The 24,798-nt window shown below is 28.9% G+C and overlaps 2 protein-coding genes across 2 annotated transcripts; one reads left to right on the top strand and one right to left on the bottom strand.

Annotated features, from left to right (window-relative positions):
- Positions 1 to 475: 475 nt before the first annotated feature.
- On the top strand, positions 476 to 6,225 carry LOC145948107 (nose resistant to fluoxetine protein 6-like). The gene is given in 12 exon segments (XM_083057865.1): positions 476 to 774; positions 954 to 1,051; positions 1,381 to 1,617; positions 1,706 to 1,780; positions 1,783 to 1,918; positions 2,065 to 2,230; positions 2,331 to 2,410; positions 2,494 to 2,589; positions 2,653 to 2,782; positions 4,904 to 5,078; positions 5,895 to 6,037; positions 6,112 to 6,225. Coding segments are annotated over 11 exon segments (1,428 nt in total). The 5' UTR covers positions 476 to 774; positions 954 to 975.
- A 2,426-nt stretch (positions 6,226 to 8,651) lies between these two features.
- LOC145948105 (cytochrome P450 4C1-like) lies at positions 8,652 to 24,551 on the bottom strand. Its single transcript, XM_083057863.1, has 13 exons — positions 24,266 to 24,551; positions 23,536 to 23,645; positions 23,197 to 23,287; positions 22,323 to 22,523; positions 20,105 to 20,198; positions 13,920 to 14,022; positions 12,341 to 12,449; positions 11,885 to 11,991; positions 10,817 to 10,883; positions 9,703 to 9,873; positions 9,315 to 9,494; positions 9,054 to 9,245; positions 8,652 to 8,952 (listed from the first exon to the last, which is right to left on the bottom strand). The coding sequence occupies exons 1-12, from the start codon at positions 24,417 to 24,419 to the stop codon at positions 9,070 to 9,072; spliced, it is 1,563 nt and encodes a 520-aa protein (XP_082913989.1). The 5' UTR covers positions 24,420 to 24,551; the 3' UTR covers positions 8,652 to 8,952; positions 9,054 to 9,069.
- Between the last annotated feature and the right edge of the window lie 247 nt (positions 24,552 to 24,798).

Here is a 24,798-nt window from a genome sequence, read left to right as displayed (position 1 = left end):
CCCGATTGAAGACCTCCGTACTAATGTATCACCCGCGACCCATACACATACATTCACTCTTCATTAGCAACTAAGTCCGTCGATTATATTATTATGTATATAAATTCTTTCGTCTCTATATTAGGAATAAATTTATAAATTTCAACACAAATGATTTTCATTTATTAATAACCCGTTCCCACTCATTCCCGTAAACCAAGATCGCACAAGGTCCCATCCTGCGTAAAAGAGATTAAATTCTCTTGCCAAAAAGGGACCACCGAGCGAACGGCCCTTTAAATAGAGTAAGAGCGACCCTTGCGGTCGTTGACCTATTTGGGCCCAGACGTTCGTTCGGGTCGAACAAACGGATAGTCTGCCGTCGTTCGAAAAGATTAATTTAGTTACGTCCTTCCTTTCGACTCTTCCTTCCTTGAGTCTGGACGTAACACTACGCTTATTAAACTTGGCGCGAGACACTACCGTGTCTCTTGATACGCTATTACTATAGACAAAATTATATGAGAATGCATTGATATTATGTATGTACATACATATACAAATATATTAATATGAACTATATGTTTTGTTTTAGGATTTAATTACACTTGGCCTCTGTTTACCAGCATCGTGTTCTATAAATAATCTAAATTTAATTCTGGAAAAAATATTTCATGACAGAGTTTTCCTTATCAATGACCTTTATTCCGTGGACTTCAAATTGGTCGAGGTTAAAGATCTAAAAAACGATCTGCTATGGTTATTCAATAATGGTTATTTAATATTTTTCATCTGGTATGTTAGAAAATATAAAGTAAATATATAATTAATATTATGTGTGTGTGTGTGTGTGTGTGATAACTTTATTGACATACAATAATATGCAAATTTTCTTATATAGCTTTCAAAAATGTTTTGAAATAATAGACATATATTTTATATTTATTTTTTATTTATGTTTTGCATAATTGCAGTTTTTTAGCACTTACTATTTGTATGATGATAATTGGAACAATATACGATATATTTGTGCATCAAAAATATTTAATTGTAAAAAATCAAACTACCACTGGTAAGTATCGTATCTAAAACCACTTTTTCAATTTTAATAACTGATTATACTCATAATTTTGATCATCATGCATCGCATTTAAAGAAAATAAAAATTATATTCTTTCTGTATTTAATATTTAATTACTGTTTAAAGTCAATTGTCAGTTATTTTAATAAGGGTCAGCAAAAATTTACCATATATAGTCATATCCTGTATATATACATATATATTCTTTATTGAATTTAAAATTTATATAATGCTTCCTCTTTTCAATTTTCTCTCAACTAATCAGAGTACATTTAATTTTTATATAAATATACTACTAAAAATTCTGTATTGTGATTCAGATGTGAAAAATATGCCCGAGGAAATGGAATTAATGGAAATGGAAAAAGCTTCAGTTTTACTTCGAGAAAATAGAATTAGAAAAATTCTAGTGTGTTTTTCCGTATACACAAATACAGGAATAATATTCAACACGAAATTGGATTCTGATGCTATACCTGTCATTCACGGTCTGAAATTTCTAAGCATGTGTTGGATAATTTATCTTCATACCGCATTCTTTACGATGGATTCCATCGGTGAGTAATTCGGATAAGACTGTAAAATTTATATATATGTGTATATGCCTTATTTTTTACGTATAACAAAAATTTTTTGTATTTATAGACAATAAAGGATTTGCGTGGAAGGTCCTTCCTAATTTCATAATTCGAGTAGTAGTAAATATAACCGTACCAGTAGATTCTTCTTTTTTTCAAGTGGATTTTTATTAGCCTATTTACATCTCAAACATAAAATGGACACAAAAAGAACTACATCGATTAATTATAAAGCAAAATTAAATTACTTTTTTATTCAAATAATAACAAGATTTATTCGGTACGTTTTTCATTATTTTATTTATACAGACAATAAACAAAGACAAAATGCACATAAAATAATTTAGAAATAAAATTTTTAACAGTGAACTACTATATAATAATGTTTTTCTTTTTAATATGTTTATAGAAATAATTAATTTTAAGGTTAACACCTGCTTACATGATGATGTTAGGAATATGGCAATTAAACTCTGCTTGGTACAACAAAACTTCACAATTTTATTCAAGTTTTAGACCGTACGAAGTTTGCACAAAATATTGGTGGAGAAATCTTTTATATATAAATAATCTGTTCGACTTTAATGCACTGGTATGAACGTATATGAAATTATAATTAGTTTAATATTGCTAAAAAAATATTAAAATTTACATTTTCAAGTTTCTATTTACAAGTTTTTATTTTCTTGTAGTGTATGGTTTGGAGTTGGTATTTGGCCAATGATATGCAATATTTTATAATTGGTACAGTGATAATGATCTTGTCAACTGTGTAAGTTGATGTATTAATAGTATATTATAATTTATAATCATTATGTACTCAGTATTGAAATAAATATAAGTTGCTAATTTCAGATACTTTTATATGGCTGCTGTTATATTGGGTATACTTTTAATAGGTTCTATTGCGCTTACTGGTTATATTTCATATACTTATGAATATGTTCCGACGTAAGTTATAAAAATATTTTGTTAATTATGAGATTAATTATATAAGTCCTTTTCTTATTGTAGGCCTGATGAACAATTCAGACTTTCAGATGTCTTGTATTACGCCCCATGGATCAGAATAAGTCCATATATTATTGGCATAATTACAGCTTATATTGTAAGAAGACTAAATCAAAAATTGGCCTTGAAAAAAGTAAAGTATAATTTAACTTTTATATGAATTTAATGTAAAAATAAGCATAATTATTAAAATAGTTAGAGAATGTACATAAATATTAGATTACTGATTAATTATTTATCTATATTATTTTATATAGAATTTTTCTAATATATAGAATATACTTATAAAGCAAAAATAAATATTATATAGTAATCTTATCGATTTCAATGAACTTGTAAATTGAGATATATGTTTGAACTGTGATCAAGATCATGAATTTGAACAGCATTCGAAGATTTTAGTTGTCATTAATTGATTATTACAATGTTATAAGTAATTGACTACAATATTAATATTTTAATAACCAATCTTATAGCTCGGTACTTTGAACGTGAATCAATATTTAAAAATGTATAAATTAGTTGACACCTTATCTCTCGACCAAACTGGCAGTATATTTATTAAGAAAATCACAACGTTTCGACCTCTATATTTGGTCCTTATCAAGTGATATAGTTCCTTAAAGTTATACACTTATGTCATATTGATACGCGTCATGCTAGACAGACAGTTTACTGCCAGTCGGCAATAAACTGTCTGTCTAGCATGACGCGTATCAATATGACATAAGTGTATAACTTTAAGGAACTATATCACTTGATAAGGACCAAATATAGAGGTCGAAACGTTGTGATTTTCTTAATAAATATACTGCCAGTTTGGTCGAGAGATAAGGTGTCAACTAATTTGTTTTTATATTACTGGTGATTCTGATTTAACATACTACCACACCTAAAAATGTAAAGTTCCGCGTATAAGTTTTTGACTTATCGCACAAAATAAAATTATCACATCGCCCGATGCCTCAAATGCGAAACAACATTTAAAAATATACAATTTTGTATACTTTATTACGTCACGATTTTTCAAAGCGACATTTATTTCATATATTACTTACAAGTAATACTACCCAAGTGCGACATCGAACCAAAACTCATTTTAAAAGTCATTTGAAAGTCATAGATTACATTTTTCGAAAAAATGTTTGGTATAAAAGTTTCATGTTTTTTCGTATAAAATTTGAATCTGTAATAAAAAATACCAGATTCCATTTTAAAATAGTCACTTCTGGTTTTAATCACGTACTTTTGGCCGCAACCGGAAGTTGAAAATATCATGATTCGATAGAGCGTATCCGATTTATAAAATGGATATTTTGTTATTCCAAAATAACCACTTCTCTAGACAATATTTTTTTAAAAAATATAGCTCGATAATCCGATATCCCGAGGGTGATTTTTATCCTTAAAACACTTTTATGGGCCAAAATAAAAAAACACGGGTCAAATGTTTTTCGAAATACCACATGTGTGCAAAGTTACAAAAAAATCGGCGAGTGGCCTGGACTTGGGTAGTGTTACTTGTTAGTACAAAAAAAAAGAATTATTTCACATTTGAAGTATAATGGCGATATAGATATCCTTTAAGTTAAACGTTAACTTTGATGGAAATATATTCTATTGGAATTATAATGACTTTATTGAATTTTATTGAAAATGCAAGTGAAAATGGCTGAAGATAATGGCTGAGTATTGAATGTATCTCAATACCTAATAAATCATAATGTACATTTAATAAAATATAATTTTTACAATAAAATATAATCATATATTATGAGTTTTTAGAAAAATTATTTAATACTTTTGAAAATAATAAGTGATAAATTTACAAATTATTATTTTATTTCAAAATTTATGGAATTTTACTAAAATTGCTTTATTTGAAAACATTTTTAATTAAAAAAATTTTTTTAATTTTTATATATTAAAATTTTTATTGACAGTCAATTGAATAAGATTTCAGTATATATAATTCATTACTATTTTAAAATGATTTTATTATAATTTCCGTAAAATATTTTAGAATTACGTTCTGATAGATTATATATTCATTTTTAAATTTTATTTTGCGTGAGTAAAATCATGATGATGTCATTATGACGTCATTTTGAGTTTTATGTTCTACCTGGGTAGCGTATGTTTTTTCGTTTCTGACGTCATAATTTCAACATGATCGGCGAGGAGCCAGGTGCCTTAACACTAAATCTATTATTTTTATTACACTTCAATATTTTATCTAAAACAATTTTTTCAGAAAACTGTAATTTTTTGTTGGTGGCTTGGTAGCGCATGCAGTACTTTCATATTATTAGGCATTTATGAACAAAATATACCTGTTCTGTATGCTGCTTTTTACATTGCATTGAGTAGAATACTTTGGGCCATAGGTATAGCATGGATTGTAATAGCGTGCGTTACTAAACATGGTGGTCAGTATATAAATATAAATATAAATATAAATATATATATATATATATTTATATTTAATTACCCACACACTCAAATACATATTATTTATATGTATATATATATATATATATATATATATATATGGATTTGTGTGTGTGTGTATGTATATATGTACATATATATTCATATACAGAAAATGTGATACAAATATGCCGAGACAATTAAATAATATCTCATGTAAACAATACATTTAAAAAAAAATATTTTTTACAAAAGTTATGAAGTTTCAAGAAATCCATTTCATAATATTATTGTAGCGCGTCCCTTACTCTCTTTAAATAGATTTAAGGAATTTGGTAAAAGATCTTAAATAAAAAGAAGATTAAAATGGCATTTTTTGGAAAGAGCACTAAAAAATAAACTTTTGTCTAAAACATTTATCTTTTGATAAATACTTTTTGAAATACTTATTATCAATAATAATTTTGATTATTATTCAAGATAATTGTTTTAATCCAGAAATAATAAAAATGACTTTGACATAACACATCCGCCCAAGATCAAATCAAATCAAAATCACCGATAAATTCAACGCTTTATACTTTACAACTTTAGGAAATTTTTTTTAAATGCATTATATATGTATACTGGATATTGAATCGTTCAAAAACATTTGTATTATATATATGTATATTTGTAGTGCAGATATATTCTGTAGATATACATATGTGTATGTGTATGTGTATGTGCATATCTTTTTTTAAATATAATGATATAATTTTGAAAAATCTTACTTTTATTGACATACATACAATAAGTGCTTGATTGTGTTACAGGCATCATTAATCAATTATTATCGTTCAAAGGCTGGATTCCTCTTAGTAAATTGACTTATTGTGCTTATCTTGTGAATGCCTTCATTATAGAGGGGATTCGTCTAGCTAGTGAATCATCCGTTCACTTGGAATTTCTGCCTTTCGTAAGCGAAGATTATATCTAAAATATATTCCAATATCGACAAAGAACTTTTTATTATTTATTGTCAATTTTCAGATTGTTATGTATATAGAATACGTTGTGATTAGTTACGTTTGCGCGTATGTATTGACCTTAATGGTAGAAATACCGTATATTTTATTAATGCGAATTTTTCTTCCATCTCGTTGAAAAGGCTAAGAAAAATATATATGGCGTGTAATTAGAATGTGCTTTTGAAGAACTTATTTCACATAAATCCTTTTGCGTAATTTATGCAATATTTACAGAGAGATTAATGATTTTTATATTAATTTCTGCAGAATAATTAAAATAATAAAACAATGAATATACATAATGTATGAATGAACATAGCTAGATGTGTTAATAATTATTGTTATATATGTTAGTATTAAATACATTATTATGGTACACATTATTATGGTAACACATTATTATGGTACCATCGGAATAGCAGCCTACAAACTTTTTGATATAATATGCGTAATATAATTGCGCGCCGTATGGGAATCGCGGCTTATAAGTTTTAATTTTCAATATTTTAAAACGCGCCAAAAATTATTCTTTCATATATTTTAACATTACATTGTCTTCACATTATGATGGTACCATCAGAATACCAGCCTACAAACTTTTTGATATAATATGCGTAATATAATTGTGCGCCGTATGGAAATCGCGTCTTAAACGTTTTAATTTTCAATATTTTAAAACGCGCCAAGAATTATACTTTCATATATTTTAACAGTACATTGTTTACACATTATTATGGTATCATCAGAATAGCATCCTACAAACTTTTTGATATAATATGCGTAATATAATTGCGCGCCGTATGGGAATCGCGGCTTAGAAATTTTAATTTTCAATATTTTAAAACGCGCCAAAAATTATTCTTTCATATATCTTAACAGTACATTGTCTACACATTATGATGGTACCATCAGCATACCAGCCTACAAACTTTTTGATATAATATGCGTAATAAAATTGTGCGACGTATGGGATTCGCGGCTTAAAAATTTTAATCTCACAACTTTAAAACGCGCCAAAAATTATTCTTTCATATATCTTAACAGTACATTGTCTACACATTATGATGGTACCATCAGCATACCAGCCTACAAACTTTTTGATATAATATGCGTAATATAATTGTGCGCCGTATAGGATTCGCGGCTCAAAAATTTTAATTCTCACTATTTTAAAACGCGCCAAAAATTAATCGTATATATATTTCAATAGTGTAATGTCTACACATTATGATTGTACCATCAGCATACCAGCCTACAAACTTTTTGATTTCATATGCGTAATAAAATTGTGTGCGGTATGAAATTCGCGGCTTAAAAATTTTAATTCTCACTACTTTAAAACGCGCCAAAAATTATTCTTTCATATATCTTAACAGTACATTGTCTACACATTACGATGGTACCATCAGCATACCAGCCTACAAACTTTTTGATATAATATGCGTAATAAAATTGTGCGCCGTACGGGATTCGCGGCTTAAAAATTTTAATTCTCACTACTTTAAAACGCGCCAAAAATTATTCTTTCATATATCTTAACAGTACATTGTCTACACATTATGATGGTACCATCAGCATACCAGCCTACAAACTTTTTGATATAATATGCGTAATAAAATTGTACGCCGTATGGGATTCGCGGCTTATAAATTTTAATTCTCACAACTTTAAAACGCGCCAAAAATTATTCTTTCATATATCTTAACAGTACATTGTCTACACATTATGATGGTACAATTAGCATACCAGCCTACACACTTTTTGATATAACATGTGATATACCATTTGATATAACATTTGATATAACATAAATGACAGAGATATTCCAGTGCACTATGGCCATTGCATGTGGTAAGTCCAAATGTAATTTTTCATCTTTTTTTTTTAATTATTTTTTAGCATATTATAAGAGACAAGATCTTACAGAAAATATTGTATATTATAATAAAGCATCACTTCAATTCAGTCAAAAAAAAAGAATAAAATATTAATGTATATAACTTTGTAAAAGTTATTAGATGTTTCTGGATATTTAAGAATTTAGAATCTAAAAGTTTGAGCTTTTAAATGTTGTCAAGCTCTTTTTTTGACGATAATTCTTCTCTAGATAAAACTTCTTTCAAATTAACTATGAAAAATTGAAGAGAAACTACAATTTTAAAATTATTCACGCAAAAGAAGAATTGTTTTATTTAACTTTACTGTAGATAGTTTAAATGATTAAAGTTTAAAAATATATAGCTTGAAAGCTAAGATAGAAAAAGTCCCTTTTCAGCATGCATGATTCTTAAAATTGAAGTTATATGTATAAACACAATAATTACAAAATATTTTCAGATAAAAATTTTACGAAGCATAATATATTATACATCACGAATAAATTATCGAACAATACGCGTTTCAAGCAAAAAATATTAACAAATCCACATAGATATTTTTTTTATAATTCTTATTTTATTAAAAATGTAAAAATTATTGGCGACTATTCTTGTATATTAATATACAAGAATAGTCGCCAATAATTTTAACATGTTTAATAAAATAAGAATTATAAATGTGCCATGTTCAAAAATATAGAGTGAAAAACTAACTATAGTTATACGCATATAATTTTATATCTTCTGAAACATCTTGTGCGAGATAGCATGTGCAGAAGGATATAAACGTAATATTTTCTTTAAACATCTACTTAAATATGGTAGATTTTACAATAATTTAATTGTATATTTCTCTCCATTCTCTTGTAACGCAGCAGCGACTTCAGTTACTTAATTAGATTATAAAAAATTTAAATATATGAATATGTAGACAGCTTCCTAATTCCATTGTCGTAAAAGTCTGCTGCCTGTCTTGAACCAGCATACTATTTTATATAGAATAAAAAATCGGGACAAGAATTTGAAAGAAACACACTTATATTCTATTCTTGTTATGACTATACTATTCTTGATATTTGATACTTACTGAATATAAACTGCTCTCATTTTTGTATTGTACCTTTGATCGGGACAAATTTTATACGAATTGGATTAGCTGGACGAATCATTTCGTCAGGTTTTATTAATATATCTTTTACATGGTCAATTGGCACCACATAAAAGTTTTGTATTAGAGGAGCTATCATAGCTTTTAACTCCAACATAGCGTATTGCTGACCTATCATTTGAGAGAACTAAATATATCAGAACTTCTTATGTAAGAAAACATAAAAATTAAATAGTTTACCTATACAATTCCGAGAGCCTGCGCTGAACGGTATGTAGGAATAAACATGACGATTTTCGGAATTCTCGGGTAAAAATCTGTCTGGATCAAATACATCTGGATTTGGCCAAAAATTAGGATCTCTATGAACTTTAAAAATATGAAGCAATAAAGTTGTTCCAGTAGGTATTAAATATGATTCTGAAAAGGAATATTATAAGATTATACAGATACAATTTTTATAAATAATTGAAAGCTGCTAAATACGCATTCATTATCTTAACATATAAATCTTAACATATAAACAGTCTTCTAAACATATTTATATCTATATTATGTTTGATAACATATTTCAATGCCATGTTCAAAAATATATAGAGTGAAGTAGTAACTATATAGTTATACGTACGTAATTTTATATCTTTTGTGGTAATTCGTAAGATACTATGTGCAGGAGGATATAAACGTAATATTTCCTTTAAACATCTATTTAAATATGGTAGATTTTGTAACAATTTAATTGTATATTTTTCTCCATTCTTTTGAAACTCAGTAGCGACTTCAGTTCTGATACGATCCTATATTAAATGTGCATTTTATTACTGTTCTGAGAAATACTTATGTATACACGTAATACATAAAAATTCTGAATTTCTATATTTATTTTAATTTCTTATATATTTAAATTAATTTTATTGATATTCTTTCTCTCTCTAATATACACACTTTTCAAAATTCTAAAATTAAAGTATTACTTTGAAATGATAAAAAAATGATGAAATTTAAATATGTGTAATTTTGTAAAAAGTAAAATCGTAGAACGATTTTTAGAAGCATTTTACAGCGGAAAATTTCAGCTTTTAAACGCTGTCACTCTCTTTTCTCGACGATGATTCTTCTCTAGATGACATAATTTACAAATCAACTGTGAAAAAATAACTTCAATTTTAAGAATCATGCATGCTGAAAAGGGACTTTTTCTATCTTAGCTTTCAAGCTATATATTTTTAAACTTTAATCATTTAAACTATCTACAGTAAAGTTAAATAAAACAATTCTTCTTTTGCGTGAATAATTTTAAAATTGTAGTTCCTCTTCAATTTTTCATAGTTAATTTGAAAGAAGTTTTACCTAGAGAAGAATTATCGTCAAAAAAAGAGCTTGACAACATTTGAAAGCTCAGACTTTTAGATTCTAAATCCTTAAATATCCAGAAACATCTAATAACTTTTTACAAAGTTATATACATTAATATTTTATTCTTTTTTTTTGACTGAATCGAAGTGATGCTTTAATTTTATTGAGAAATGTATAAAAAAATATATTGCAGAGCAAAAGTGTAATATTTTTACTGCTCTCATAAAAATCAGCATAATTATGTATATATAAGCATAATCAAATTTGCATATACAACTACACAAGCATAATCAAATTAAAATAATACTTATTTAATATGATTTATTAAATTAATAAAATTAATTGACTTTTTTCTAATTACGACAGTTATTTGTTGCGAAGTATCTGAATGTCCTTGTGTTCAGCCAATAGTAACAATGCATACATTATAGTTATCGCTGTAGTATCATGACCCTGTGCATAATCACATTTACATATACATATATCCAAATAATACCTTCTGCTCAAAAAGTATCCGGAATTTGTAAATAAAACATTAAATGGTTAATTATTCTTCTATATTTATTTTGTCTCCTTCAAAATAATCTCCATTCTGAGCTACACACATATACCAGCGGTTAACCCATTCTTGAAAACACTTTTCATATGCCGATTTTGGGATGGCCTTCAGCTCCCTCTGCGAATTCTTTTTCACTGCGTCTCAAAATGTTTACCACGAAGCGGCAATTTGAGTTTTGGAAAGAGAAAAAAAATCACACGAGGCCAAATCTGGAGAATACGGTGCTTGTTCGATGATATGGACCGAGTGTTTGGTCAAATAATTGCGTACAAGCTGCGATGTGTGCGACGGCGCGTTATCATGATGCAAAATCCACGAGTTGTCTTTCCACAAATCTGGCCGTTTGCGACGAATATTCTCTCTCAAACGCTGCAAGATCAGCAGCTATCTCTCTTTCACTTACACGACGATTTTCGAGCACTAATTTCTTTACTTTTTCTACGTTTTCGTCGGTAGTTGACGTGGATGGCCGTCCAGAACGAGGCAAATCTTGAACTTCGGTACGGCCCTCTTTAAACGATTTGTACCACTCATATGCCTGTGTTTTTGACATACACGATTCCCCGTAGGCTTTTTGTAGCATTTTAAGCGTATTGGAACAAGAAAATTCGTTGGAAACACAAAATTTGATGCAAATTCGTTGCTCAACTGAATTCGACATTTTAAAATTCGCAGACAGTATTAATTATCGATCCACTCAAACACTGTAGTAAACAAACTTATCGACAGATTGATTTGAACATTGACATACAAGCCGTCAAAAGTGCTACCAATCTGAGAAAAAAACATCTTCGAGGTATCTCCAGCGCACGCCGTTTAAATTACAAATTCCGGATACTTTTTGAGCAGAAGGTATATATCTAGAGAACTAAGAAAATTAATTACAAATATAAACCGCAAATATGAAGGAATCGACTTCATTTCTGATATCTGAATCAGTTAAACAACCTTCTTGAGAAGCCGCTATTAAATGATCCAATAAGGCAAACCGTTTTTTTCGACCTAAATAAAAGAAAAATAATATACAGTATGTATATGATATTGATAGCATAAAGATATTGTATCAATCTCATAGCATAAATTTTATGTGTTTCTCGATTTAATAACATATTGATCTTATTTAAAACTCTTATACACATAACTTTTATAAAGTTAAATAGATTGATGTAATTTTATATATATGTATATATATGTATATGTATATATACATATACTCCATATTGTGTACGATTATGATGTATGATGAATATATGTGTATGATGTGTTATTTACATATTGCCAAAATAATTTACGCTATTAGAATTGCAGTCGAATTTAAGCTATAATCAAATTATGTTACATATGTATTTACCAATTATTTCTCCATCATTATCTTCAACTTTTGTCTCTCTGTCATTTTCAAAACTTTTCAAGTGTTGATAATTGGTACATTTATGATACAATTTCCTTTCTGCAATAATCTATATAATTACAAAATATTAATCTTCTTTACTATCTGTATTGTATTATCAAATACATCATATATAGTATTAACATTTACGAATTACACCATAGTCTTAATAATATATATGATTATTATGAAATTTATATATTATAAATAAAAAGAAAAACATATATAAACCTTATGGAAATATTCTGTTAAAATTAAAATCAATTAATTTATTTTATAAAATACAATAGAAATGAATGAATAATTATTGAATTTATTACAATATAAATCAGAATTTTCACGTTAAAGTATAATTAAATACTACATATACATATGAGTTTAGAGAAAAATTAAATATATTTAAGAACTAATATTTAATTTGCGAAATATTATTTTTTTTAAGATTGCAAAGTTTTATTAAGAATTACATTATTTCCAAACATTATTTAATTGAAGTTTATCAAAATTTTGACAACAAAAGCTGTTTTGATGAAATTATAATATTATTAATTAATAAATTTTCTAAAACTGAACTAAAAAGTGTAAAAGATATATGAAAAATTTTGATAAAACTTGCGAAACTTCTACCCATTATTTTGATTTTTAAATGTATTATAATGAAAAGAATTTTGAATTATGTACACTTTAATCACGTGCAGACTCTTTCATCTTTTGAGATACGACACTTTTGCATTTTTATTATTGATTATATTCAGTTTTTCGTACTGTGTATTATTCATGCCTTTTTGTTCACATTTTTTATTTGTGTACACTAATTACAATTAGTCTTTTTTATCTTTAGTATATGTTACACTATCGTCATAAATTTCACCTATTCTAGCCAATGCAACTACATGAGTTTTTTAGTACAAAGGAAAACTTGTATTTTATTGTTTTAAACTTTAGTATAAAATACATGCATGAATATATATTCAATTTTATTATAGCCGTAATAATTAATCCCATAAAATTTTAAGTTAAGCGTATATTAAAAGTTAATTTAGGTTATAAATATATTGAAAAAAAATTTATTAATTTTATTATTTACATTTTACATAATTCATTAAATTTTTTGAAATTAAAAGGCAAAAATCTTTTGCATGGTCTTGAAAAATTAACATTTAAAGTGTAATATTCAATGAATGTATTTATTTTTAAATAACATTTTTTTTTTAATCCAACAATAATTTACATTGTAGATTAGATATTATAATAAATTATAATGAAAGTCTATTGAATAATCTCTTTCGGGTAAAATCACGAAATTTACTGAATAAATACAATTTTATTAAAATTTGTTGAATAAAATTAATTTTTAATAAATTTTTCTGAATTTTTATTAAAATTTTAATAAAATTACAAAAGGGTCAATTAATTCATGTATCAATATGTGATTCGCTGTATTGTTTTAGTATTATATGATTTTATTATAATTTCTGTAAAATATTTCCATCAGGATATATACTATACATATATATTAAATAATATCATTTTTACATACTTTTTTACTGAATCCATACAATATTTTCAATACTGTTTTCTGTAGTCTGCCTTTTGAAGATAACGCAAATATCATATCGTTATACAGCCATGGCCTGACTATTCTAAATTATAATTATATAATGTATGTATAATTTTAAAAAAGTTATAAAAAATATTATACTATAGAAAACTAATTTAATATGACATAATAAACTTCTAATAATCTTTATATGACTAATAATATAAAGAGAAAATTTGTAGGATTTAATTTTAAGTATTCCAGAAAAGAATTTTCCACACACATGAAGAATGTATAATTTTTAATTATAGTTTTATAAAAAAATTCGTATTGAGGATACGCCATTAAAATGCATTTCGAGATCTAGCATCGCGAAACAAGCTGTTATACGTTTTAATTGAAAAACAAATCCTACTCTACACGCAATCGCGATCGATATCCGAAAACTATGTTCTATGATAAAATCATTAATGACTTATTTAACTATTACAATTAACAATTAATGTACAACTATATATATATTGTGACAATAGATCTTTTATATTATGCATTTTTCGCGTAATATATTTATTAAATCGAGTAAGAATTAAAGTTACATATGCGAATCTAAATTATATGTATATTATCATTTCGTTGCGATCTTTACGAAATAATTATTACTTTATTGATTGCGCGCGCGCGCGCGCGCGCGTGTGTGTGTGTGTGTGTGTGTGTGTGTGTTAAGCCGGGTCTACACGCAACGTTTTATTCATCGTTTTGTCTGCGCAGTTCAAGACGTTGCAGACAAGACATTGCGTCTGGACAGGAAAACTGTGCAATTATGTGAACTGCACGGAGACGGAACACGGAGACGAAAGACTATGCCCAAGAGCATAGTTTTGCGTGATTTGCACAGACATGTCGGTGCATGTGGACGCTCCGTTCGTCTTTTCTACACATGATGCTCAGTTTTTTTCAGATAAATTGCAAAAATTGACCAAAGTAAAACTTTCCTGATGGATTTTGCAAAACAGAATAGGTAAAACGATGCTGAAAACTGTGCTGTGTGGATACTACTAAACTGCAACGATTTTTACATCGTTTTACCTGTGCAGTCAAAACTAAATAAAAAAACGCATGTTGCGTGTAGACCCGGTTTTAGAGACAAAAATCTATTTCGTTCAATTCTTTATCGTTTGATTTTTGATGATCTAAATCTACATAAATAAATATAATTTGAATATAAAAACGAGCAGTAAAATGATCGAATCCCAGAAAGCAGGGGAATTATGTAATTAAAATAAGAATAATTTCCAAAAAATTATGGACAATGGAAGATTTAGGACGCGCAGTAAAACAATCGAATCCTAAAATCGAGTAATAAAAATTCGGACGGGCATAGTGCGTGCTTGTATTGTTCTAGTTCATGTGTAAATAGTTTGATTATTATCAGCCTTAATATAACTTTGACCTAAGTTTAAGTTGTATGTTGAATTGTATAATTACTTACTTCCACATGATTCTATAATTATTAATAATTGTTGGATATATGTATAATCTAGCGAGTTCAAATAGCCCGCGCAACCAATTGAGTTAATGTAACTAAGTTGAGGACAGTGATTGGCGGCGCTTCAGCGCTAGATATATTTTTCTTTTGCATGTGATTGCGCTAAGAAACTTTGTTAGTTAGTTCGTTCCTTTTCTCTCACTAAGCGACTTCACCTTTTTTTGTAACTTTTGTTCCGTTTATCAATAAAATAGTTCTGATATATAGAAGACTCTTTATATATAAAAGAAATAACTAATAGGTTATGGGCCCAGGCGCCTCAGGTTTAAGGAGAATAAAATAAATAAGCCAGGTACCTGTTATATTGGAATATTGAAATCGGACTTACAAAAAGGTTCGTCAGTGCTAGCCATAAAAGGAAGAAAATATGGCCGACTCAGCAGTACATTTGGCTTTCGAGAAGCTAGACGGTCGAGAGAGTTACAATAACTGGAAATTCGGCATGAAGATGGCTTTGATCCACGAAAATTTATGGCATACAATTGAAGGTTATCCAGAGAAAGATTCAACGTCGGAGCCAGAAAGACAACGCAAGGACCAGAAGGCTCTAGCAAAGATTTGCTTGATGATCAAGCCATGTGCGTACGCCCATGTTCGATCGGCAGAAAGTGCGAGAGAGGCATGGCTAAATTTGCAAAAGGCATACGAAGACAAAGGACTGTCACGAAGGTTAACCTTATTACGTACACTTGCTGGAATTAAGTTGCAAAGTTTCAAAAACATGGAATCGTACGTAAATGAAATAATATCGGTTTCACAAAAACTAGCTGACATGGATGCTCCCTTAGATGATGAATTCATTGCGGTTATTATGTTGAGTGAACTCACAGAAGATTATAATCCAATGGTAATGGCCCTGGAAAGTGCAAATGTAAGACTAACAAGTGACTTTGTAAAGGCTAAACTCCTGCAGGACACGAAGCATTCAAATAGTTCAAATTCTGATGACAAAGCCTTTTACTCGAAAGGAAATAAAACACACTATAAAAGAAAGACAGTAGTGTGCTACAAGTGCAATAAAGAAGGTCACTTTAAGAGTGAATGTCCTACCAACAAAAAGGCTAATAAAATGAAGGACAAAGCAGCGGGTGACGCCTGCAAGAAGGACAAAGCGTTGTTTGTATCAAACGCAAAGGACTCAGCAACTGAAGAATGGTACGTAGACTCGGGTGCAACTACACACATATCCAATAGGAAGGATTGGTTACAAGACTACAATGAAGACAGAAATCACAACGTAACTGTTGCAAGTGGTCAGGCACTGAGTGCACATGGAACTGGAAAAGTGGTTGTTTCCACAAGAGATGGCCCGAAGAACATTTTCAGTGTAGTTTACGTTCCGGGCTTGAAGACTAACCTGCTTTCTGTAAGTAAAATGATTAAAAATGGTCATGTCATAGTATTCAATTCAACAGGTTGTCAAGTCTATGACGCTGAAGACTGCTCGATAAAGAGAGAAGTTGTTGTCACAGCCTCCAATCACAAAGGCTTATATCGCTTGGACACTATCTCTCAGGAAGCAAATCTTGCAAAGCACGTTGACAGCGAGGATATATGGCACAGAAGACTAGGACATCTTAATAGAGTAAGCATGAATCTACTCAAACAAGGTTTAGCAACAGGAGTCAACTTCGCCGATGAAAGAGGTGAGCAATGTGTTGCCTGCTTAAAAGGCAAACAAACTAGAAAGCCCTTCGGGAATAAAAATGCAAGAAGAGCTAATAAACTATTAGGTATAGTACACTCAGATTTATGTGATCCGATGCCAGAGTATTCGTGGAATGGAAAAAGATATATACTAACCTTCATTGACGATTTTTCTAGAAAAATCCATGTATTCTTCCTTGCGTCAAAAAGTGAAGTGTACTCGACCTTCAAAGATTATCAACGTCTAGTAGAGAACGAAACCGATTACACCATAAAAGTTCTCCGTTCGGACAATGGTCGAGAGTACATAAACAGAGAATTTGAAGAATATCTCAAGTCAAAGGGCATCAGACATCAACTCACGGTTCCGTACACGCCAGAACAAAATGGCGTGGCAGAGAGGACAAATCGGACAATCGTTGAAAGAGCTCGGTGCATGATGCAGGATGCAAATTGCGATCAGAAATTTTGGGCAGAAGCAGTGAACACTGCAGTGTACTTGAAGAATCGTTCTCCTCACAAAGCAATAAAAGGAAGGACACCAGAAGAAGTATGGACAGGCAGAAAAATTGACCTAAGTCACTTGAAAGTATTCGGTTGCGTGGCATACGTACACATTCCGAAGAATTTGAGAAGCAAATGGGACGCAAAAGGAAAACCGTGTATATTCGTCGGATACTGCGAAGACACGAAAGGATACAGACTATTTGATCTCGAAGAAAAAGGAAAGATAATCAGAGCAAGAGATGTAACTTTTCTGGAGAATATTTTTTCGATAAATGATATAGAAGAAAAAAATAAAAGTATTGCTCATACTAAATTATTAAGCGATAAGGAAGAGTCAGAAGATCTCCCAGAGACAGAGGATTCAAAATCAACACAATCGAATGAAACTGGAGATGATTCGGAAGAAGAAGAAGAGGAAGAGAAATATGGAAGTCTCACAGAAACAGAAGAAGAGGCGGCGGATGAATCTCCTGCGGTCCTGGAAACTGAAGAGAAAAACAGAAGATACCCAAAAAGAAACAGAAATCCTAAGGAGTATCCGGACCACATGCTATATCAAACCATGTATGAACCGAATGACCCGATGAATTTTGAAGAAGCTGTCAAACAAGAGGATAGTGCTCGATGGAAGGAGGCAATGAAAGCAGAACTTCAATCAATGGCGATCAATAAAGCTTGGACCCTGGTGGACTGTCCAGAAAGTAAGAAGATAGTCAAAAATAAGTGGGTGTTTCGCACAAAAAGAAACTCAGCCGGTGACACAATAAAATATAAAGCACGTCTAGTGGCAAAGGGCTTCACCCAAGAATTTGACAGTGACTATTACGAAACATTCTCGCCTGTTGTAAGACATTCTAGTATAAGACTATTAATTGCTCTTTCCGCAGAATTAGACCTAGACATAGATCATCTAGACGTAGACACAGCCTTCTTAAATGGTGAGCTATCAGAAGAAATTTATATGAATCAGCCCGAGGGTTTTATTGATCCCAATAATAAAGATAAGGTATGTCTATTAAAAAAGGCAATCTATGGCCTTAAGCAATCCTCTAGAGTTTGGAATAAAAAGGTAGAAGAAGTATTGCTCAGGTTAGGCTTTCAAAAATCAAAGTTTGAAGCATGTATATTTTTCAAAATAAGCAATAAGTTTATTATAATTATTGCGTTATATGTCGATGATTTTTTAATATTTTCTAATGATAAAACTGAAAAAGTAAAATTAAAAGAACAATTAAAGAAGAATTTTAAGATCAAAGACTTAGGACAAGCCAAAAGATGTTTAGGACTAAATATTGAAAGAGATAGAAAGTCAAAAATAATAAGCATAAATCAGAAGGATTATATTCTAGAACTGCTTGTTAGATTCGGTATGTCAGAAGCAAAATGTACTTCAACTCCCATGGAGGCAGGTTTCAAAATTGATTGTAATGACAAACAAAGTATTAATAATGTACCATACCAGCAATTGATAGGTGCGTTAATGTATTTAGCTGTCAACTCTAAGCCTGACATTGCATTTGTAACCAGTTTTTTAAGTCAATTTAATAGAGATCATACTGATCAGAATTGGAAATCAGCAAAAAGAATTCTAAGATATTTAAAAGGTTCCCTCGACCATTCATTAGTTTATAAAGGGATTGGTGACATTAAAATAACAGGCTATGCAGATGCAGATTGGGCGAATGATGTAATTGATCGCAGGTCATACACAGGCTATGTATTTATGTTTGCAAATGGACCGATATCCTGGGAAGCTCGAAAACAGCGTTCGGTAGCTCTATCAAGTACAGAGGCAGAATATATTGCCCTCTCAGAATCTGCCAAAGAAGCTATTCATTTGAAAGGATTGTTAAATGAGCTAATCAAACTTAATAAACCCATAACTTTATATAATGATAATCAAAGTGCTCAAAAACTAGCGTGCAATCCAGTATTTCATAATAGAACCAAACATATTGATATTAGGTATCATTTTGTCAGAGAAACTCTTGAAAGGAATGCGATTACACTTAAATATATGTCCACTGACAGAATGATAGCTGATATTTTTACCAAGCCTTTAAATGGTACAAAACACGCATTTTGTCTTAAAGGTCTAGGCTTAAGCATGCCAAATGTTACACAATAATTTTTTTTGCTCACTAGATTAAGCGGGAGTGTTGGATATATGTATAATCTAGCGAGTTCAAATAGCCCGCGCAACCAATTGAGTTAATGTAACTAAGTTGACGACAGTGGTTGGCGGCGCTTCAGCGCTAGATATATTTTTCTTTTGCATGTGATTGCGCTAAGAAACTTTGTTAGTTAGTTCGTTCCTTTTCTCTCACTAAGCGACTTCACCTTTTTTTGTAACTTTTGTTCCGTTTATCAATAAAATAGTTCTGATATATAGAAGACTCTTTATATATAAAAGAAATAACTAATAATAATTTATTTCCAAGATATCCTGGATATTTGTAACATTTACTGAATTTGAAGTACTTACCGATAAGCAATAACTTCAGATATCTGGTGGACCGCTTTTCGATACTCTAGTTCGAACGTACCGAAGCCTTGCAAAGGAGTACCCATGGCAATTTCTACAAATATCCATTTGTCAAAGTTATATCAAGCAATATATAACGTACACTCTAAAAAATATGTAAAATTACGTAAATAATAAGTGTAAAATTACATGACAAATAATGAATAAAATGTTATATAATTACATATGAGAGTATTCTGTTTTCATTATTTATTGTGTAATTTTACAATTATTATTTATATAATTTTTTATATATTTCTACAATATAGTGAAATATTTCAAAAATACTTCAGATTATAGAAACCAGATGTTATTGATTTTTCATTCATTGCGGCATCGATTTTATAGAAATTTAAATTTTTTAAATCTTATATATAGTTATTTAAATAAAATCTCTATATAATATCAGGACACGCGGAGTCTCACGTCAAGTATATAAGCAAAATAATATAATTCCGTGATAATGACACTGCTACAACATATATTTTACTGAAGTGACAGTTCTTTTAGCACATAATAAATCTTATAGTTTATTATTTTCTTTTGAATAAAGCAATATTTAAAATATTAAATATTTTTACAATTTCTATTTTAAAATGAAGAATTTAGCGAAAATTTCACTTAAGGGGCTGCGCACAATAAAAAGAATAAGAAACAGGAAATAAAGAACAGAAAATAGAGAGCAGTTAAATATACCTATCAAAACTTACCTTTAAAAAAAAAGGTAAAAAAAAGGCGCTAAGTAAGAGCTCGCCAGTAGTGAAAAATTACCCATTGCAAACCTATGTAGAATCGTATGAAAAATTATCCATTGCAAATCCATGTAAAATCATATTGTATAAAAAATTATCCATTGCAAACCCATGTAAAATCGTATGAATAATTATCCATTGCAAACCCATGTAAAATCATACCTATGTAGAATCGTACTACAAAAATATATAATATAAAAAAAATTGCGCTAAGTGAAAGTAGAAACATGTTCCCGTGAAAAATTAAAGTTGCAAACCCATAGAGTCGTGTATAATTATAGACTTCCCTTCACGCTGGAAGTTGCAAACCCATGTAGAATCGTATAATTATAGACTTCCCTTCACGCTGGAAGTTGCAAACCCATGTAGAATCGTATAATTATAGACCTCCCTTCACGCTGGAAGTTGCAAACCCATGTAGAATCATAATAATAAAAAGAAGATAATTCATAACTAAATATAATTTAGTAACGCAGAATAGAGATATTTTACACGTCACGTTAGTACTATTCTTTCGTTCCTCTATTTTGCATTAAAACTTTTACTAAATTATATTTTACATGTTTTATATTGAACTGTTCTTTATTTCCTGTTCCTTATTTTTTATTGTGTGCAGCCCCTTTTTTTTTTTTTTTTTCGCTGAGGAAATCCTTTATGGATACCGACGCCTCCCGGGAAAGAGGCGGCGGTTATGTGGGACTTCTTGTTCCCGTTGACCGAACCACGAGTGATTCGGCCAACGGGCCTAAGCTTACCACTAAAACCTCAGCGAGTGTCCTTCACGGGCGTTAGGTAGGGGGCGGCGAGGATGCTGGAATCCCATGCCGTCTCGCCGATTGTGTGCAGCCCCTAAGGTTCTGCGCACAATAGGAAAAACATTAGGAATAAATATTAAATATTAGGAATAAGAATTATTTTAGAATAATAAAATCGGAAAAACTTTAATATAAAAATACAAATTCAGGTATAAAGGACTCTTAATAGTTTATTAGCCCTTACTAGTCCTTTATACTCGAATTTGTATTTTTATATCAGAGTTTTTTCGATTTTATTATTTTAAAATAATTGTTATTCGTAATATTTAATATTTGTTCCTAATATATTTTCTCTATTGTGCGCAGGGCCTTATACACCATTGTTATTGTCGATTTAAATGATATTGAATTGTACATTGTGAGTACAATTGCTTCCTTTTACTTAAATATACGCAATGAATAATTTATCTCTGAGAAGAAATCTTAGTAATTGTAGTAAAAACAACTATATTTTACGTACGCATCTACATTTGCTAATAAAGAAAATAATTTTTAATATATTGTTATATAATTTATTGTTTGTAAAAAAATTATTATTTTGATTAGAGAAAATATGATATACTCTCTTGGCTTTTGTTATTTCTTTGATACATATGCAGGATACAAACTCACCACATATTGCGTTCAGTGTATGTTTGCTGACAAATGATAATAAATCTTGTACTGTTCCGTCAACTATTCCTTCAACTTCTAAATTTTTCAGAGACTGTGTCATACGATTACCTTCCTGAATTAAAATTTCAACAAATTGCTGCAATATATTAAAATGGAATGCAGGTGTTAATATCTTTCGCCGTATACGCCATTTTTCACCTAAAACAAAAACAAAAAATTATGTAATAATACAATAAATTGTGCAATTCTGTGACGAGAATAACATTGCTTCTTAAAACACAGAGAACATTTTAGAACATCTTTTATAAACATCGGAATAAAAATGTATAATCCTTTGTTTTTATATTGCAATAAATAGAAGCAAAATTATTTACTTTATCAAAATAAAAATTAATTTTAATTGTGACAGGATTAATTAATTAAATTAATTCTTTTTAAATAAATTAATTTTTTGATTTATGTTTACTAAGTATTTCTTACTCGATTTGATAAGTATTATCCTGTAAATTTTCTCTTTTTTTAACATCTTGTATCCGCACAAGCATGTACGAGTATATGCGCATATGCATGCAGAAAAGATCATTTTATATGTGACCATTTGAAGGTTATTTGAAAATTATAAATCATTTTGACGCTAATTATAATGCACTACCAAGTCAGAAATATGTAATACCGCATTTAAAAGAAAATACTGATGATTTTAAAGTTATTTTAAAGATGACCTCAAGGAAAAAATTTTATAATATTATATTTGTTTTTTTAAACAGAGTTGAAGTAAAACTTTTTTTGTTTTTAATTATTTTCTTTTATTTTAAAATTTAATACAGATATTTAAGTATTCTATTTTAGGTATTCTATTTTTTATTGTTACCTCCGCTGGTGAAAAGACCTGATCCTAACCAAGGACGGAAAATATCATATATGAAACTCTTTTCAATGTATTCTTTATTACTTAGTATGATCTGAAATAACAGAAAATATTAGATTTAAAATATTTATACTTACAATTAGTATTTTTAAAGTATTTTATTGAATTTTATATGCAGATAATCGATTAATCGTTTATACTTTTTTATTTAGTCATACTATTTTTCATATTTTTTTTTCATAAAGGCTATTTTTATGAATAAAAAATTGTTTGGAAAAATAAACAAGCTTAATCTTTAGCTTGTGTTAAAAAATAGCTACTAGATTATGTTTTTTTGATTACCTTCACATCATCTGGATGACGAATACATACAACAGGTATAAAGAACATCCATAATTTAAAAATAGGATAATATTTATCAAACCAAATAAACAAAAGCTTCCAGATATTCTCTGAAAAATGTATGAGAGTATTATAAACATACATTACATAAGGAAAGTGAAGAATTATATTTTTTGTTCAGAAAAAGAGTTTTTAAATTGCTGTAATTTGTCGGAAATAATTGTATTATTGTAAGACAAATAAAATAGCATTATATAGAGTTCGAAGCTTTAGAATTTTATTATTGAATATAATTACTTTTATTTTATGTATGCAAAGTTATGTAATAAAAAAATTATATTCGACCAAATTTTTGTTAAAAAATTCTTGATATAATAATTATAAATTATAATTCCAATAATTGAATTTTAACGAAAAGATTTTTCTCCTTTAATTGTTTTTTTTAATGGAAGAACTCAAAACACTAAGTATTTTTCTCTATCTCGAAGTTATTAAGTTATTAAGATTTATTATAAGAATTCATTATAAAAAAAATTATAAGGATCTTTTTTTAAATTTTTAAGTCGAAAACTAAACAAATACTATCGGTATTAGCATCACTAAAGCCACGCTATCGAGATTGATCTAATTTATTAATTCTATATGTATAGACATGCGTAACGTGGACAAAAAAATAATTTTTTAATGATTTCTTTATTATTAAAAATATATTAAATATAATTTTACTTACCTAATTTATCTTGGAATAGCAATACATTGCCAAATATCGGGATGACCGTAGGCCCAGGTATCAAATTGATCAATCGCCCGTTTTTTCCGTAATGCACGTAATAATTATAAGCCAATATAATAAAACCAAGGAATAACAATATCGTAATGATCATGGCTTATTGTGACGAGGTAATCAATTTAATTAAATTATATTTTTTCCAACTTTCTTCCTTTTTTAGTTCAAAAGTGTAATTATTTCACAATACTTCTTTTTTGATAAGATTGATCGCCTTGATATTCTAAAATTCTAAATGCATTCGGTAAATAAAATGTTAATTAAAATGTATTAATTATTTTATTGTTAATATAAAATATAATGTTGATTATAATTAAACATTTCACTAGCATTTGTATTATAAATACAATAGAATTTATATTTATAGAAAAATATTATTTAGCCCATATTTTTAATTAAATTTATAAAAAATTTTAATATATGAATATGTAGACGTGTTACATGTTTTACAAATCGCTTCGGTAGATTTCGATCGA

This window comes from Prenolepis imparis, unplaced genomic scaffold (genome assembly GCF_030444845.1).
Source record: "Prenolepis imparis isolate NDT839.2.m4 unplaced genomic scaffold, iyPreImpa1.0 SCAF_242, whole genome shotgun sequence".
Classification (NCBI taxonomy): Eukaryota; Metazoa; Arthropoda; class Insecta; order Hymenoptera; family Formicidae; genus Prenolepis; species Prenolepis imparis.
The sequence above is the reverse complement of the archived record's forward strand: the minus strand, read 5'-3'. Positions and strand labels throughout refer to the sequence as shown.

What these genes read in the sequence shown, in the direction of transcription:
- LOC145948105 (XM_083057863.1), bottom strand. Translation starts at nt 24,419, where the DNA reads ATGATCATTACGATATTGTTATTCCTTGGTTTTATTATATTGGCTTAT. An exon ending in GCTATTCCAAGATAAATTAG is followed by an intron (nt 23,646 to 24,265) that starts GTAAGTAAAATT and finishes TACATTTTTCAG; the next exon opens with AGAATATCTGGAAGCTTTTG. An exon ending in GTCATCCAGATGATGTGAAG is followed by an intron (nt 23,288 to 23,535) that starts GTAATCAAAAAA and finishes CTGTTATTTCAG; the next exon opens with ATCATACTAAGTAATAAAGA.